General features: G+C 41.8%; 1 protein-coding gene across 36 annotated transcripts in view; it reads right to left on the bottom strand.

Moving 5' to 3' along the window:
• Nucleotides 1-1,228: 1,228 nt before the first annotated feature.
• The window catches only part of EPB41 (erythrocyte membrane protein band 4.1), a 171,471-nt gene continuing 154,486 nt past the window's right edge, over nucleotides 1,229-18,213 (bottom strand). For 35 of the 36 annotated variants that reach the window (XM_075909091.2, XM_075909090.2, XM_089773531.1 and 32 more), the window contains 4 exons: nucleotides 14,155-14,256; nucleotides 9,699-9,779; nucleotides 6,967-7,074; nucleotides 1,229-4,181 (listed from right to left, as the gene is read on the bottom strand). In XM_075909091.2, coding sequence (XP_075765206.2) covers nucleotides 6,976-7,074; nucleotides 9,699-9,779; nucleotides 14,155-14,256 — 282 coding nt within the window. In that variant the 3' untranslated portion in view covers nucleotides 1,229-4,181; nucleotides 6,967-6,975. The remainder of the gene's footprint in view (nucleotides 4,182-6,966; nucleotides 7,075-9,698; nucleotides 9,780-14,154; nucleotides 14,257-18,213) is intronic. The other variant, XM_089773517.1, reaches the window with a different exon arrangement.

Here is an 18,213-nt window from a genome sequence, read left to right as displayed (position 1 = left end):
TTAATTCTTCAGAGGTCACATGCGTCTCTTTCCTTCCTTGCTATACATTCATTCATATATAAATAGCTTCTGTAAAGTGTATACTATACAATCAAGTCCGTCTCTGGCTGATCTCCTGGACTGGGAATAGCTGGGAACATTCATAGCTTATAAATAGAACCCTTGTTCACATGTCACGTTGACATGAGCGGCACTGGTCCCTGGAAATTCACTAGTTACAATGGACCAAATTTTAAAACTCATGAATGTGATCAACTCATTTTAGGAAGGAAAGGTGAAAAGTGGGATGCGTCACAGGCAGCTCTGCAGCCTTTTCTTGCAAAGGTGGAAGTGAATTTCATTAGCAGTAGCAGGTATCAAAAGAGATCTTCAAGAACGTTTTCAAAGCTATTCTCTTCCCCGCATCTGTGAAAAGGGAACAAGCAGTTCCAGCAACCCCTATTCCTCTCCAAAATATTGACTAAGGCTATTGCTACGCTGCCGGGTTTTTTTCGGAAGAAGATATGCAAATCGTGCTTGCATTTGCATATCTTCTTCTGATTCTTTTTGCGGAAGAGGTTTTGCCGCTATTTGGATGTCAGAAAATAATCCTCTTTCGCAAGACCCTGTAAACCTTGATTTATGAGGAATAAGGAGTCTTGCGAAAGAGGTTTTTTTCCTGACATTTGGCCCCGTCTACACGGGGCCAAATAGCGGCAAAACCTCTTCTGCAAAAAGAATCGGAAAATGCAAATGCGAGCATGATTTGCATATCTTCTTCCGAAAAAGAACGGCAGTGTAGCCGTAGTCTCAGAGAACCTTCTGCCTGTAAAAACTTGCTCATCGGAAGGGTGCTGGAGTTGCATGGATGTGGCAGCTAGGAATCCCTCCTGGGATTAACTATCAAGCTCCTGAGGGGTCAGCAGTGCCCAAAGGGAAGCTTTTTGCCTGAGCTCTGAAGCCAGTTTGGTTTGGACCATATTTTGTCCCGCAATAGCACTGACATATCTTATCAGAGGGTGAACATAAGAAACACACACACTTAATGCTATCAAGGGAACCTGAGCAGCACAGCAACCTAAAAGCACATATTATTCTACTTGTCCCTTTCAAAGAAGCAGTTCTATTGTCAAAGGCAACATGCTAGGAAATGCCTGTGCACCATTGTTTGGAAAGGGAAACTTCTCACCAACAAGAAACTCCTCTGGATCTTAGACCTAATTCACGATCTCTGTTCCTTAGGTGGAGATAAAAAAAAAAAAAAAAAAAAAAAAAGATCAAACTTCGTGCTGCTACTGCTTTACTGAACAAGGTTGTGTGTGAATTAAGATACAGCTGTGTCAAGGTCCTCAGTACTTCCTTTGTGGCATATCTAAACCCTAACCACCACCAAATGCCTTTAATTAAGTGCTATGGGAAGATTAAACTTTTGGTAGCTCAAAGTCCCATGAAGCCAACTGGGATGAACTGGGAACTCTTGTATGAACATTGTGCAGCCAAGCAAGACAAGCAAAATAATGACCTAGAGAAAGGGCATCCCAGCAAACGCTCAACCACGACTGCCAGATTGGTAGCTGTACCCACCAGATGATGGCAAAGTTACACAGCTGTTCTCATACTTCTCTCCTCTGCCTGAATAAGAGAGCAGCCAGTTGCAGGGTTTGCCTCTAAGAAAGGGAGGGGAGAGAAAGATTTGTCAGCAGACCCAAGAGAGCTGTGGAGATACAAACTAATCCTCAGATTCAGGAGCAGCATGTGAAATAAACTGGACCTGCCTAAGCTATGGCTAGAGAGGCTGATTCCTGCCTCTTACTAAGCCTTTGTCCTCTGTACTTTATGGATGGATGAATGAAAAGTGCTCTGTTTCGACAAAACTGTTTGTCTCACTGCAATCCCAATCCCATTATAGGCACCCAATCCCACTGGGCCTGTGAGAGGTTTGTGGCTCCAGTCTAAAGATCACATTGTCCCACCCAGAGCAGGAAACCAGGCTTGTTGGCCAAAGGGAGCAGTCCTGAGGGACTGAAAGGGACTCTAAATTGCAGTTCAGCACCTAACTGCACGTTTAAATGTCTGCCAGTGAAAAGTCACAGGAGGTAAAGTAGCAGCCCCCAAAACAGCTGCCTCTGTGGGAAAGTAGATGCTGAGGATTACACCAGTAGACAAGCAACTCCATAATCCTTTCAAAGAAAGTGTCTCCAGCCAATATGAATCTACTTTAACAAGAGCTGCAATTTTAATTATATGGTCAGTGCCATTTAAAGGCAATTTCCAGTCCAACAGCAAGTCACCGGGTCTAGTTCAGTCTTCTACCTCCTTTAAAACAAAAACACAGTCAAACTAAAGTAGAGCTCTCTCTGCCATTTTTTTCTCACCCTGGAATGTAGCTTAGCAGCAGAGGGTTCTTCTCCCTCCTGGCTAGAGATACACCACACCAGAGATAGGATTAGAGCTCCAAAGCCCTATCTTTAAAAATATTGCTCACAACTCTACTCGTTACAAACCTTTACAATATTGCTGGAAAGAAAAACCAGGGCATGATTAAGCGCTTTCCATTAAATCCAAACAGGCTCTGTTCGCCTGCTGCTCTCACGAAAGGAAAGACACCCTACCTCCAGAAAAGCATTACTCTTGGATTTCAAAAGTCACGATTAACACCACAGTGATCACCTTATAAATTAATGGATCATCTCCAGTTAGAAAATTCCATTCACACACGTTCACCCTAAAATAGTTTAAAAAGATTACAAGTAAAAAAACTACTAAGTGCGCCACAGGTTGCTATAGTGGTTATGAGAGAAGTATCTAGAAAAAATACTTTGTTTTCAGTGCCTTTCGGGAAAAATACACGAGGTGTTCTAAAACCAGCAGTTGTGTAATTGTCATTATAGATCTGAATGCGCCCATCATCCAGAAGCTGAAAACGGCAGCCAACGCTGGCCCTGGTGTTACACTGGCAGTGAAGGAGCCAATGTACTACAGACCCTTAATTTATGTTAAGAGGGGGAATGTCAGTGGTTGAACATGTGCCCTTTCCAAATGATTTGACTTTGTTCCCAGTGGTTGCTACAGTCTACAGCTGTGAGGATGTCTTGGACAGCCAGCTCAAACTGAGCTTGCATGTCTGGGAAGGTGAGATTGTCTAAGAGATGATTTTAAATTAAATTAAGATTACATACATACATATACACACATACCCTGCCCTGATTTATGGGTAATGTGCTTAGCTTTAAATAGTATTAGGTAAAATACATGATTTACACACTTATTTAAAAATTAAACACAAATAATTGAGAAAATCTGACACTGAGAAATCAACTATTGTGAATGCTGCACGGCCTACCATATAGTAGTCACAGCCCAAACCCCTTAACCACACACTTCTATAGACATATTTAATGGCATTTAGAAAGCAAAAATAGGTAGGTAGCGTTCAGTAGACATGCAGTCTGAGGTGCGCTATCACAGTTCTTAGAGATCTAGAATTCACAGTATGTGAAGCAACTTCCAGGATTCCTTAATCTAACTACCTTCTGAAATATGTTACACCACAAACTCCCTCCCCCCGCCCTCATGTTCAAACAACATCAAGAGACTGAAATCCACAAAAGCAAGGAAATTCAGAGTGAAGGGAGAAACTCTGTTTTGTGCACCTGGGTATCATGGCTATCATGGCGTGAAGTTTTCTGGAAATATCTAGGGCCAATTCCAAGAGGCAACTAGAAAAGCCACACAGTGAAATCTAAGTAAAATTATTTTTTTCTGAAGAAAGCCCCATCAATCATTATCGTTCACACGGCTGTTATTTTGAGCATGGCTTAACCCCAGTATACCTGATGAGGCTGAAGGAGTAAGACTTAAGAACCAATCCTCTTGCGAGGACCTAACGAGACTATGGATGGGGGAATGCAAAACTGAAAATCAGTAAAAAAACAAACAAACATTCAGTACAGTGAGACGTATGGCATACTGTGTTGTACAATATAAAAATATTCAAAAGGATTCACTGTATTCTGAAAAATCCCAAGTAAATGGTAAAGCGTAACTTCTAGTAAGTGATATGAATGTTCAGTTATTAAGAGTGAATCTTGTAAATCTGTGGTCTTTGTGCTCCCGGCAGTTTCCCGTAGTTTTGCAGTTTTTTCACCTCTCTCTCTCTCCTCTCCTTTTCTGGTGTTCTCTCAGTCAGGGAGAAATGTCTCCTAGAAAGATAAGGTTAGGGTAAGTAGCCAGCTGCGCAAGCACTCCTAGTGGCACCCAGTGAGGGGCATTTTTAACACCCCAAATTCACAAGGTGCTTTTCCTCTTGCCCCTGACACTCAGCTCATTAAAGCATCAATTGTAATTTTCCAGCATATGTCTGAAGTCAAACTCCTAAAGCTACACTGAGGCACCCTGATTTTTCACAAGCTCCAAACACACACACACACACACACACACACACACACACACACACACACACACCCAATGAAGTCAACAAGAACTGTGCATCCACCACACTTTTGAAATGCGCAAGGATCCTAAATAGGAGATAGGACTTGACGTTAGGCATGAAGGTTTGAAAGACCGGCAGACAATGGCCTTTTCCACTACCAAATTTGGCTTTTGCTGTTGTTGCCCGGTAGTGATTTCTTGGCTGCTCCCATGTTCATCCTCACCCTCCATCTCTCAAATTCTCATCTGCATACTTTGTTCTGAATGGATCTCACATGCAAGGAGACTGTTTAACTCTACCTTATCTAGCATACTATCTGGTGCACCAGTATCACTGAGGCTGAGCAAAGCCCTAGGAATAAAATGCTAACTTGACAAATAAAGCTGCAACTATGGATTCTTAAAGCAGCTTTAACAATTTACTGTGGTTTCCAAATCGCTAAACTAGGAGGTATTTAGAATTCACGGCAGATATAGAAAGCTTAACTCGTATTTTGGGGACTTCTCTAGACTAGGAAAACAAGCAGTTTGATACTGTGCCACACGGTTCTCCTCTGCTCTGGCCTCAGGGCTAGGACTGAGAGAGCCCAACTCATGACTCCTGCTGCAGAGAAAGGGTCCGGGGTGAAGAAGCAGCTTCACTTCCAGAGCTGAAGAGGGGGTCTCCTTTGGATTCCCAATTCAAAATGCTACTTTCCACAGTCCCTGTAGCTGAAAAAACAGGTGCCACTGCGGCTAGCAGGCACCCCACTGCTCCTCAAGCCACCATCGTAATAGTACTGAGAGGAGACCCAGAAAGCAGCTCTTGGGACACTGTCAAACTGCTTCTTTCCTTGGGTGTTGGCAGACAGCTCAAGGCTCCTCACTTTAGTCTGTGGGCTCATTTGCCTGCATTGCACGATGTTATCAAAACAAAGAGTGGGAGCCAGTGGGAAGACAGCCATTGCAGGTAAATGTGCGCCTACGATGCCTTTTCAATATACAGCTCTAGCATGATCAGTGTCAATACGTTTTTATTCACATCGACAAGGGTAGGAAATTTCACTTGCATCTGGTGGTTGTTATCTAAACAGAAAGATGATAGTACTTGATAATGGTGTTATGCTAATACAATTAAATTGGCACAATTGTGTAACTCATTGTGAGTTTTCACAACAAAGCCAGACCAAACTTGCACAGTCCTTGCATAGGAGTCCTCCAAGGAAGAAGCAAGGAGCTGCAGGAAGTGACATTGGCAATTCAGTGAATGGTGAGATAAGGGTTCACATTTAACACCCTAGCCTTTTCCTTCCGAGCAAGTACTAAACCAATGTCCAAGCAATGTGGTGTTGGATATGCAGGATGCAATGTAAAATGGAGATCATCATCCATGGTCACAGATGAAACTCCCTGCAAACAGTTAAGCGATTGTCTTCACTGCAAGTTAATTCAGGTTATTCCTAAACTCTGCATCTGCCCACACTCACAAACGTTATTTGTAGCAGAACAAGCTGGCTGGCAAGACCTGCGCTATTGGCTAACGCCCAAACAAGCACAACTCATCAGCTGATAATACAGCCCTGCTGCCGTGTAGTGTGGACACAGGACTGGTCAAATTCCAAGTTGGCTAACTGTATCCAGCCTATCCAAATTAACCTGCTGCTTCATTGCTTATCATTTTCTCTTCTCAGACTGTTGTAGCATACACACCAGTATTCCTTCTTAAACAAAAATCAGTATCTTCATTCTCTCCCTCAGACAGTTTAACCCACTGTATTTCTCATGAGTTCATACTTATCTGTAACTAGAGACACTAAGGCCGCCCACATCAAGTTGAATTTGACATCTGTTGAAATGATTTCTACTGTGCAGTGATTACCATAAAATCTAAGAAGTCGATGCTCTTGACTACATTTTACACTGGATCGACACTGCAGCACTCAATCCACCAGCTGTCAAGTTATCACATCTGCTGTAGACATGATAAATCAATTGGCAAGAGCACTCCCATCGACGCTGGTACTCCATCAAGGCGAAGAGTAGTTGCCGCCAGTGGGAGAGCAGCCCCCTTTGATCTTACCGCATGCAAGAAGCCGTGATGAGTATGCAACTTCAACCACGCTATTTGCATAGCTGATGTAGATAGATGGTGAGAGTCAGTACAGAGGAGGCCTTACATGCTACACGTTTGCAGTTGTGTATTTTGGGCAGCTAACTCATAGATCCACAGAGAAGATGCCAGTGCACAAAGTGCTGTTAAAATGCACAAAATAAAGTCAAAATATTTGTTCTCTGTACTACTACTGAAAGAGATGATTTTTGTGATTCCCAGATAGGCAGGTTCTACTGTAGTTTAGGTCCGTAAGACACCTTGATACTTCAAGTGCTATGCAAATCAGTATACCTGTGCACCTTCCACTTCAAGTTCCAGGATTCCAAGAAAATCTGAAAAGGCGCTGATAGGTTTTACATTAAATTGTGATGACTTGTGCTCTCTGGCTTCAGGTGATCCCTCCTCAATTGAGCCCAGAGTCTCTAGATACTGGATCGGAACACTAACTTCTACCTGCTTACCTGACCTTGCTATTCGTCAGTAATCTCAGTCTCCTGGTGGACAACAACCTTGGTTACAGACATGTCTGGGTGCTGCTCTTTTGCTTCCTTGATGGCCTGCACTAGAACCTGAAAAAGAAATGGCTCTTCAGAGAAGCATGTTGGGCTGCCTGCTGCTGAACAGTTTAAAGTGAAATTCTTTGTCTAGGTAGTTTGGAAGCCCTAGGGTAGAAATCATGTCTTCATGCCACTGTGCAGCATAGCACAAAAGGATGCCCCATTCCTACTAATCTCTTACAATGCCAACAGCGGCAGTATTGCCTATTGCTCTAGCCACCACCATCTTCACAGCACTTTAGAAAACAACAAAAGAACTGGAATTACTGGACTTACCCTTGTTACCTTTTTAAAAACCTGCTTTGTGCCTGGATGCAGGAAATGAACCATTTTACACGTATTTATTTCACACCTTTCTGACAAAAATGGAGCAAATGAAGCCACTTGCTTCCGGGAAAATTTGAAAACAATGCTGATTTCATAGAAAATTCTCTGTTTAGTTTCTTTCTAGACTTAGGGGTTCAAGTGGCATTGGCAGGTGTGAAATTCTTCATATCATTGGGCAGCAGCGGGATTGGTGGGAGGAGTGGAGAGGCATTAGAAATCTGCACTCCTCCTGGAATCTACCATAAAGAAATAGAAACTGACAAAGTCAATCCAATTTTGATCCATCCAATTCCAATGGACTTGGGAAAGGCACATTTGCTTTACAAGAAACCAGTTGCTAATGAGTGCATTATTATTGGCCTTTGCAATAAAGTTGTCATGAAAGCATTAACAAAACAGAGACACTGAAGAACAACAGAAAGTCTGGCCCAAGTAAGGTTTCTGGGAGAAGTGGACTCTTTGCAGAACACAGTGATATTAGCGAGTAAAAACTGTTTCTCAAAAGAAAATGTTAGTGAACGGAAAAACTGAATTTCATCTAAATAAGATGCACATAGAGGCATAAAGACAAAATCCAAGTGAAAACAAAGAGCATTTGGATTTGCTGCTGACAATAGGGTCTCAAACTCACAAAACTAGGTTCTACAAAAGATTGGTTTGTGACAACTGGAACAAAATTCACTGAAGGAAGTATGATAAGGAATCACATCCCAGTTCTCAGAGGATCTAAATTAAAAGTACTTTGTTGATTATCTGATGATTTTGGATGAAATTATTACCACAAAGGAGACTGTGGTTTTTTGTTTTTTTTAGTAAAATAAAAACCTGAAATTGTACCAGAACAAATACTAGGTCAGGCTGAATGAGATTATTTAGATGGCAAATGCTCTCAACAATGACAATGCCCACGAATGCAGGAAGCAATCGTACAAATGGAAAGACCCCAACAAGATGGCTTCACAGACATTCATGGGAATGTTAATTTTGAAAAATTAGAGACGAATTTGCTTAGATGTGTTAGCTTTTCCATTCAGAATGCTGTGTGAGGACCACGCAATAATGGGTCTAGGATGTTAAATCACAGAACAACCTGTTTTGGAAAGAATCTAAGATCTCATCTGATGCACGCTCCCATGGTTTGGATAATTGCTCTGTGGCATTTGCTTCTAAGAGCACAAATATATAACAGAAACGTTATAATTAGCGTTGAGTGTCTGCAGTACTTCTGAATGCTATATAAATAATTTACCCCATTAGACACCCAAATAAAGAGCCTAAAAACCAGCTTAGTGTTCATGTGAGTTCACAATATTATTATTATGGGAGAGAGGAAGTTTACAAGAGGAACAGTTTATTGGATCAGGTTTAGGTAGCAGCACAGTGGTTTTGAGAACTGTATATCTCTGTAATTTCTAGGAAAAGCTCATATCTCCCATTAGGAAAAGTTACCACATTTCTAGTCAGGGTACTGTTGCTTGGGTCCAGATACTTAGTTTTTAATCACTGAGCTCCAACTCCTGGAGCATGTTGTCTATGTGGAAACAAGAGTTCTCGAAGGAGCAGGAAACAAGAATACCCAGCATAAAGGGGGCAAGAGCTATGAAGACTGTTAACTAGGGATGTTAAAATGCATTTATTTAGGTAAACATGTATGTGTGGGGAGCCGGCTTAAAAGGCAGCGGGAAGGGGGAGGTGGTGGAGGTGAGGGGTGGCTTCCCGTGAGCACCAGCTCTCACCTGCTTCCCCACTGCATGGTACAGAGGCAGCAGCACACGGGGGGAGGTGGCTCACGGGGATCTGGCTTTAAAGTCTAAAAACATGGGTGTTAATGGTGGTGAAATTCAGAGAGAGAGAGAGACTGTAGAACTGGAATTCATCTACAAATTTGACACTGTTACCCTGGGCTTGAATAGACATTAACTGGTTAATGCACTACAAAGCCAATTTCCCCTGCCTTTAAAATCTGCATTTTGACATCAAAAGCTATGAATGGGACATCAAGCCCACTTAATTAGGTTCATTAACACAGGTCCTATAATTGACAGGTACTTCTTTTGCTGTTATATATATCATGGATTCTGTTATTTTCACTCCAACTCATCTGATGAAGTGGGTCTTACCTATGAAAGCACATGATACTACATATTTTTGTTGGTCTCTAAAAACAAGTAGTTCTGGGCACCTTAAAGTTACAGACTAACACGGCTACCCTTCTAAAACATTTTAGCACAGAAATAATTTGCAGGTTATAACAACTGATTAGCTCTTTGCGAAAATGGTCTTGTCTAGGCGAAAACAGAGTCGCTCACCTGATCATGGTCAATGTCTGCATCTCCTGTGATGACAATTCTTTTTTCAATTCTGGTCTCTGAAATTCCACCTTTTACAGTCTAGTATGAAAGAACATAAGTTATTAGTAGCCTACAGTGCAAAAATGGCAAGAGAGTTACAAAGTGAATTGATGCTGGCTTTCAAAGATGGAAATTAAACTAAACTTAATGACAATTATCAAAACGTTATGGTGAAGCTAACAACAATCAGTGAAAGAACACACAGAAAAATCTCAGCTCAGTGTAGGACAATATTCCCTTCATCCAAACCAAACATGCATGGCGATAATATTAATAATAAATACATACAAATACTAATCTTTCTTGTCTTGAAGGCTGGAATGTTAATCATGTCAAATGGACACTATGTCAACGGCATATTGGGGTGCATTAGTAGGAGCACTGACACCAGATCAAGGAAAATGATTATTCCCCTTTATTTGGCACTGGTGAGGCTACATCTGGAGTATTGGGTCCAATTCTGGGGCCCCCATTATAGAAAGGATGTGGATGCATTGGAGGCAGTCCAGTGGAGGGCAACCAAAATGATTAGGAGGCTGGAGCAAATGACTTATGAAAAGAGACTGAGGGATTTGGGCTTGTTTAAGTCTACAGAAGAGAAGGGTGGGGTGGGGGGATTTGATGGAAGTCTTCAACTACCTGAAAGGGGGTTCCAAAGAGGATGCAGAGAGGCTGTTCTCAGTGGTGACAGATGGCAGAACGAGAAGCAATGGTCTCAAGTTGTGGTGGGAGAGGTCCAGATTGGATATTAGGAAAAACTATTTTACTAGGAGGGTGGGGAAGCACTGGGATGGGTTACCTAGGGAGGGGGTAGAGTCTCCATCCTTAGAGGTTTTTAAGTCCTTACTTGACAAAATCCATCTAAATCATCCCAGCCAGGGGTTGGTCCTGGTGTTAGGAGGGGTTGTACTTGATGATCTGAGGTTTCTTCTAACCCTATGACTCTGTGAATGTAACATGTTCTATAATTACAGCTGAAAATCATTAAAAAAATCTAATTGGTATTTTAGTGCCAAGAGCATGCAGCCTGTTTTATGATTCACTCAACATGGACAATGCACTCAGGCGGATTTTTTTTACTTACTGACTCTCAGGAACTAGCACAATAATATTGTTTGATTTTTATTCAGAGGAATGTTCAAATCCAAATAACCCCTGCAACACCGCCTCAAATTAAATATATATATACACAAGAAGCCCACAGCAATGGGTCCTTTATTGGAGCCATGACAGCGTTTCCTAAGCAATTTAGGTTTTGTTACACCTTTGATAAAAATGTGACATGATTCTAGAGCAAGGGGACTTTCCTGTAACTTAGAACTAAACTGAAGTCTTCAAACTCCTTTCTACTCTCTCAAGTTGATAATTTTTCACAGGTAAGTTTCATTTGCCAACTTTTCCCAACGTGTATCTCAAACTCTGCATTAATTAATAAGTTCCATACAGGACTCAAAATGCAGGACAATGTAGCACTTTAAAGACTAACAAGATGGTTTATTAGAGCTTTCGTGGGCCAGACCCACTTCCTCAGATCAAATAGTGGAAGAAAGTAGTCACAACCATATATACCAAAGGATACAATTTAAAAAAAATGAACAAATATGAAAAGGACAAATCACATTGCAGAACAGAAGGAGGATGCGGGGGGGTGGGAAGGGGGAGGAAGGAAGGTAAGTGTCTGTGAATTGCTGATATTAAAGGTAGGGAGAGTGGGATGTTTGTGAGTTAATGGTATTACAGGTGATAATTGGGGAAACTGTCTTGATAATGGGTGAGAAAGTGCCAACCTGATAGCAGACCTCCATCCTTGCCACCATGGATGTAGAAGCTCTATATACCAACATCCCACATGAAGACGGATTACAAGCAATTAGAAACACTATCCCAGAGGACACTACTGCCAACCTGATAGCAGACCTCCATCCTTGCCACCATGGATGTAGAAGCTCTATATACCAACATCCCACATGAAGACGGATTACAAGCAATTAGAAACACTATCCCAGAGGACACTACTGCCAACCTGATAGCAGACCTATGTAACTTTGTTCTCACCCACAATTATTTCCGGTTTGAGAACAACTTATACCTCCAGATCAGCGGCACAGCCATGGGTACACGCATGGCCCCACAGTATGCTAACATCTTTATGGCTGACCTAGAACAACGTTTCCTCAACTCCCGTCCCCTTTCACCCCTCCTCTACCTACGGTACATCGATGACATCTTTATGATCTGGACACATGGCCAAGAAACACTGGAGATATTCCACAGAGATTTCAACAACCTACACCCCACCATCAACCTCAGCCTGGACCATTCTACACGAGAGATCCACTTCCTGGACACCACCGTACAAATCAACAATGGAAAATTAGACACCACTCTCTACAGAAAACCCACTGACTCATACAGTTACCTACATGCATCCAGCTCCCATCCAGAACACACCACACGATCCATCGTCTATAGCCAAGCCCTTCGATACAACCGCATCTGCTCTAACCCCACTGACAGAGACCAGAAGCTTCAGGATCTCTACCAAGCATTTATAAATCTCAACTACCCACCCAGAGAAACAAAAAAGCAAATTGAAAGAGCCAGACGAATACCTTGAAACCATCTACTTCAAGACAGACCCAAGAAAACCAACAATAGAACACCACTTGTCATCACCTACAACCCCCAACTTAAACCTGTCCAACACATTATCAAGAAACTACAGCCTATATTGGAACAGGATACCATACTCAAAGAGGCTCTGGGAGACAGACCCATAGTCTCCTATAGACAACCACCTAACCTCAAGATGATTCTTACCAACCACCACAGGACATACCACACTAATACCAACCCTGGTACCTTCCCTTGCAACAAACCCCGTTGCCAGCTTTGTCCACATATTCATTCTGCTGATACCATTATTGGACCTAACCAAGTGAGTTATAAGATCAAGAACACATATTCCTGCGCATCCAGAAATATAATCTACGCTATCATGTGCCGAAAGTGTCCGTCTGCTATGTACATTGGACAAACATCTCAGACACTTCGCCAAAGGATTAATGCCCACAAAACAGATATTAGACAAGATCACAAAGAGAAAACAGTTTCTTGCCACTTTAACCAGAAAGGACACTCTCTAAATGACTTAGCCACCTGCATTCTGCTACAAAGACCTTTTACATCTGCACTTGAAAGGGAATCCTCTGAACTGTCATTCATGTTAAAATTCGACACTTACCAACAAGGACTTAACAAGTCTTTGAACTTTCTCACCCATTATCAAGACAGTTTCCCCAATTATCACCTGTAATACCATTAACTCACAAACATCCCACTCTCCCTACCTTTAATATCAGCAATTCACAGACACTTACCTTCCTTCCTCCCCCTTCCCACCCCCCCGCATCCTCCTTCTGTTCTGCAATGTGATTTGTCCTTTTCATATTTGTTCATTTTTTTTAAATTGTATCCTTTGGTATATATGGTTGTGACTACTTTCTTCCACTATTTGATCTGAGGAAGTGGGTCTGGCCCACGAAAGCTCATCATCTAATAAACCATCTTGTTAGTCTTTAAAGTGCTACATTGTCCTGCATTTTGCTTCAACTACCCCAGACTAACACGGCTACATTTCTATCACTATTATACAGGACTCAATCTTTTTACTGTACAGAAGAGCAAATAACTGAAAGGCTAGCTCAATTTAAAATGAAAATAAACATTTGGCTAACACACTGATACTAGAAGCAAAATGCAGGACTATGTAGCACTTTAAAGATTAACAAGATGGTTTATTAGATGATGAGCTTTCGAGGGCCAGACACACTTCCTCAGATCAAATAGTGGAAGAAAATAGTCACAACCACATATACCAAAGGATACAATTTAAAAAAATGAACACATATGAAAAGGACAAATCAAATTTCAAATATATACCTTTGGTATGTATGGTTGTGACTATTTTCTTCCACTATTTGATCTGAGGAAGTGGGTCTGGCCCACGAAAGCTCATCATCTAATAAACCATCTTGTTAGTCTTTAAAGTGCTACATAGTCCTGTATTTTGCTTCAGCTACACCAGACTAACACGGCTACACTTCTATCACTATTCTACATTGATACTAGGTTCTTAGAACTGCCTCAAGATCCCAAGCTAATGTTGGATCAGTTTGAAACCATGGTGGTACAGTTCTCCAGGAAGCAAGGCTATGTTAATTTCCAAGTGATGCTGAATTGCACAGGTGGCAGGCAGAATTAAGGGCAGAGAAACGGACAAACAGAATTGCAGGGGAAAATATTTGTACAACTAAATATTTGGCAGACAAAGGCCAACTGTGATCTCTGTGGCTGATGAACACCAATGGGACTTTTCGATTTCATACCAGTCCTGTAAGCATCATCTTTTTACCTTTGTAATCTGTGTGGTGGTTGTGCTGCTGGTGGTCTCTGATGTGATGGTCTGTGCAGTGAGCAGGACTCCAGGGTCTAAATCCCCATTGCCATCATCTATCTAGAAGACACACACAAAACAACCATCAACCATTTCCCCACTCAGTCTCCATTGCAATCGGACCTCAGTGCTGTAACGTAAGAGGACATACAATAATTTCAAAAGTAGACTTTGCATTATACACGAGACAAAGTGAACTCATTCACAGCTCAACAAATGTTTTAGCAGCATAATAAGTGTTTCAAGATGAATGCTGTCTGAAGTTACAGCATAGAACATTTGCACTTAAAGAACCAAGGAGCCATGTTGCCATTCAGAGACAATGAAATTGAGCAGGGAAGCCTTGACATCCATTAGGATATCTGAGCTGCGATCTCACCCAGAACACATAGTGATTATTTTCCATTTCACACAGTAACTTTGTTCTGCTTTCTCCCTCTCCTCCTTTTCCAGCTGAATTGGGGTGCTGTATTGGTAAGATTACTTAGCACACACTGCCCTGACTGGCAGGCTTTCCGGCAGCCTGGGTAGTGCAACATATTTACTTAAATTGCTTTGCACTGTCCTACAGATTCCATAGAAGCTGCATGACAAGATCCCCACACCTATCACTCCCCTGGCTCTAACACTACCAGCCTTGTCCACACTGCCTGTGCGGCACACATCACCTTCCCTGCACTGATCTGTGAAGGCTATTACCCAACTCAAGTCTCACTTCTGTTGAGACGTCTATAAAAGTATCAATTCAATTAAAATAGTGGAGGGGAAAGATGGTGTTAAATTGGATTCCAAATTTATAAATAGATTAAATGCCATCTCCTTCACTCTCCTACCACATTATCTGTTGTACAGCTCTTCTTGGCTATGCCCAGTGCAGTGTCAGATCCTTGCCTGCTTAAATAATAAATCCTAATTAACAACAACTGTGTACTACTTCTTTAATTACTTGGCTCCCGTCCTGTACAATTCTCAAGTTTTCCAAAGCCTATCTATTCATCCAGAGTTTACTGTCCATGTCTCCAAATGACTGAATTAAAAGTGTACAGTAACAGCCTCTTCTATCCAATTATTGTTACAGAACTGAGTGTCATAACAATTTTAGGCAAGATGTTATCTTCAGAACGACCACTAGATGGGACCATTTTCTGTACTGTATGAAACTTCAATTCCTCCAGAGCACCATTACTTTTTGGCTGTATCTCATCTAATCTCAAATAATTAGGTTACAGGATTCTCGTTTCTCTTGAGACATCAGGGCTAGAGATGGTGACTAAATTGAGCTGGATTAACTGATCTCACTTACTAATGCACTGAGCAATATGGGTTCAAACCTAACACAATAAGGTTCTGGATCTCATGCCCAGTACTGGTGATACAGTTTGGTTCTAGTGAGCATGTGATGCTGTTAGAGTGCTTTACTTCAGATGGAATGCTAAAGTTGCTCATGATCTCTGGAGGCAGAGTGTTATGCCAGGTATGCATCAAACAAGTGGTCCACTGCATGGATACCTCCTTGCAGCAGGCAGACACATCAATTCCATATTACAGATGGGGAAGCAGACACAAATATTTTTAAATTTGGGTGCCATATTTAGGCACCAAATAATTCATGTGATTTTACAGGCATCATTTAGTAGCTCTAAGAGTGCTAAGTGCCAGTCCATGGTAGAACAGAACCCAGTTCTTGGCTCCTAGCCCAGCTCTATTCCTCTACCACTTGGCCTCCAACACGCAGACTTCTTAAAGTAAAACATGATTACTTACCTGTTCTGTAACTGTTCTTGCAAATGCAAGTGCAGACATATATTCAGCTCAGTTGTGTGTGCAAGCAACACACCAAAGTCAGAGAACCATAGTTATTCTTTCAGTGTTTGCAGACACACATTTCTCTCAGGTGACTCACGGGAGGTTTGGGGGTTTGGCATCTATTTAAACAAAGATGGCAGACCTGCTTTCCCAAAACTTACATCTGACCCAGACACAGTGATAACAGCATAGTGCTTGGTAAAACAAAAGACAAGGTAGCAGCCCTGCAAACTCCTACTATTGAAATATCACTGAAGAATGTGATCAGTGTTTCTTGGGCCCTCATCGAATAGCCCATAATGTTATGGAGGCCTGGTCTGCACTACAGCATATGGTGTTGTGAAGCAGGAAGTTATCCACCTGGAAATTGGCTATGCAAAGACTGATCTTTCACTCAATCCGCAATAGGCAATTTTGAATACTATGTGCAGATGTGGCTGCCTCATTTAAAAAAAAATCTATTGGAATTGAAAAAGGTTCAGAAAAGGGCAATAAAATTATTAGGGTGTATGGAACAACTGCCATATGAGGAAAGATTAAGAAGACCAATACTATTTAGCTAGGAAAAGCGACAACAAAGGAGGATATTTTAGAGGTCTATAAAATCATGTCTGGCGTGAAGAAACTAAATAAAGAAGAACTTAAAAAACAATGAATCGTCCTGCAGTATCATGACCTTTCGTGCGCACTGATGAATGGAGCAAGCGGTCCAGAGATACAAATAAACAGCAGAAAAAGAGGGGATGAGGAGGAAATGGGAAGGGAAAAAAAATCTTGTCAATTCGAGAGTCCATGCTAAATGAAGCTAATAGAGTGGGCTGTTAAGTATTTATGAACGACAGGCCTATCAATGGCTATTAGCCAGGATGGGCAGGGATAGTGTCCCTAGCCTTTGTCAAGGTTGGGAATGGGTAGCAGGGACAGGGTACTTGGCTAGATGGACCTTTGGTCGGACCCAATATGGCTGTTCTTATGTTCTTAATGGCTGAAAAATCCTCTTTAAAATTCCAAGCACTTCTTCCCATCCAACATGCGAGGTGCCTGCATTGGAGTTTAGTTTAGGGAAGAACACCAGTAAGTAAATCCTTTGGTTAAAATGAAACTACTGTCAACAAAAGTGTAAAAAACTGCGTACAATGGGGACTCTGCCATTTAGCACTATAGCTCATTTACTCTCCTTGCAGATGTTCTAGCAACAAGAAACACTGTCTTCTGGAACAAGAGGGATACGGAACATTAATGATTCTGAGAAAAAACTCTGCTGAGGTGATCAGCTAAGCAGTTCCAGATATTCAGTAGCATCTGCTCCTTCAGATGGTGTTTGAGTCTCAAGTCCCTGGCAACCTGCATTCTCTTCTTAAAAGATATGCAAATGGAGCACCTTTCTTGAACGTGACCTTCTCCCAGGCATAAGCAGCACTGTGTGTAGGGATAACTACTTGGAATAGTCATCCCACATGACAGAATGTTTAAACCAGCAATGGGCAACATCAGTTAGTGATTGGGCCGCAAGACTGTTGTAACCATGAGGGTCTCCTGGGATAGGGGGTCGTTTTGTTAACTGCATTTAAATACTTAGAATTTGTGAGGTGTGCTGACTGGATGCAGAGGGAGCACGTGGCTTTTACAGAGGATGTTGTGTGCAATCAATCTGCACTTCACTTTATGTGCCCTTGCTTTATGTGCATGGCATGTACCTATACTGGCATGAAAAAAATGACACTGAAGAGGGCATCCCATGGTAGCTATCTATCATAATTACTCTTAAGTATGGATGGGAACTATTAACTATCCCACAACAACAAAATCTTAGACCAAGATAGAAAAGTGTGAAGTAAATATCACAAATAACACTCCAATTTAGCCACAGGTACTGAGAAGGACTGGAAGGTCAGAGTTGTGATGTCTTTGCTATGCCAGAAAAGGGCTAACACCTGCAAGGAGCAAAAGCCACCTCTATGGGTACTGTTAAGCAAAGTCCCTTCCCTTACCCCCCTCCCCCCCGTGCTTTGGGAGTGTGCAGTCCTGAGTGGAATGCATGTTTATAGCCACTCAGAGAAGAATCTATACTACACACAATTTAAACAGTCTGCATCATGCAACTGTAGGCCTTCAGCAGTCTGAATTTGGACTGCAGTGCCAAGTGGAGTTCCTACGGCATGCACTGTATCTTTGTGCAATGCGTGAAGTCTTATGCTACTGTTGTGACCT

The sequence above is a fragment of the Pelodiscus sinensis genome, chromosome 26 (genome assembly GCF_052426305.1).
Source record: "Pelodiscus sinensis isolate ZL-2025 chromosome 26, ASM5242630v1, whole genome shotgun sequence".
Taxonomy (NCBI): Eukaryota; Metazoa; Chordata; order Testudines; family Trionychidae; genus Pelodiscus; species Pelodiscus sinensis.
Note: the sequence above shows the minus strand (reverse complement) of the source record. Positions and strands in the feature narration are given on the sequence as shown.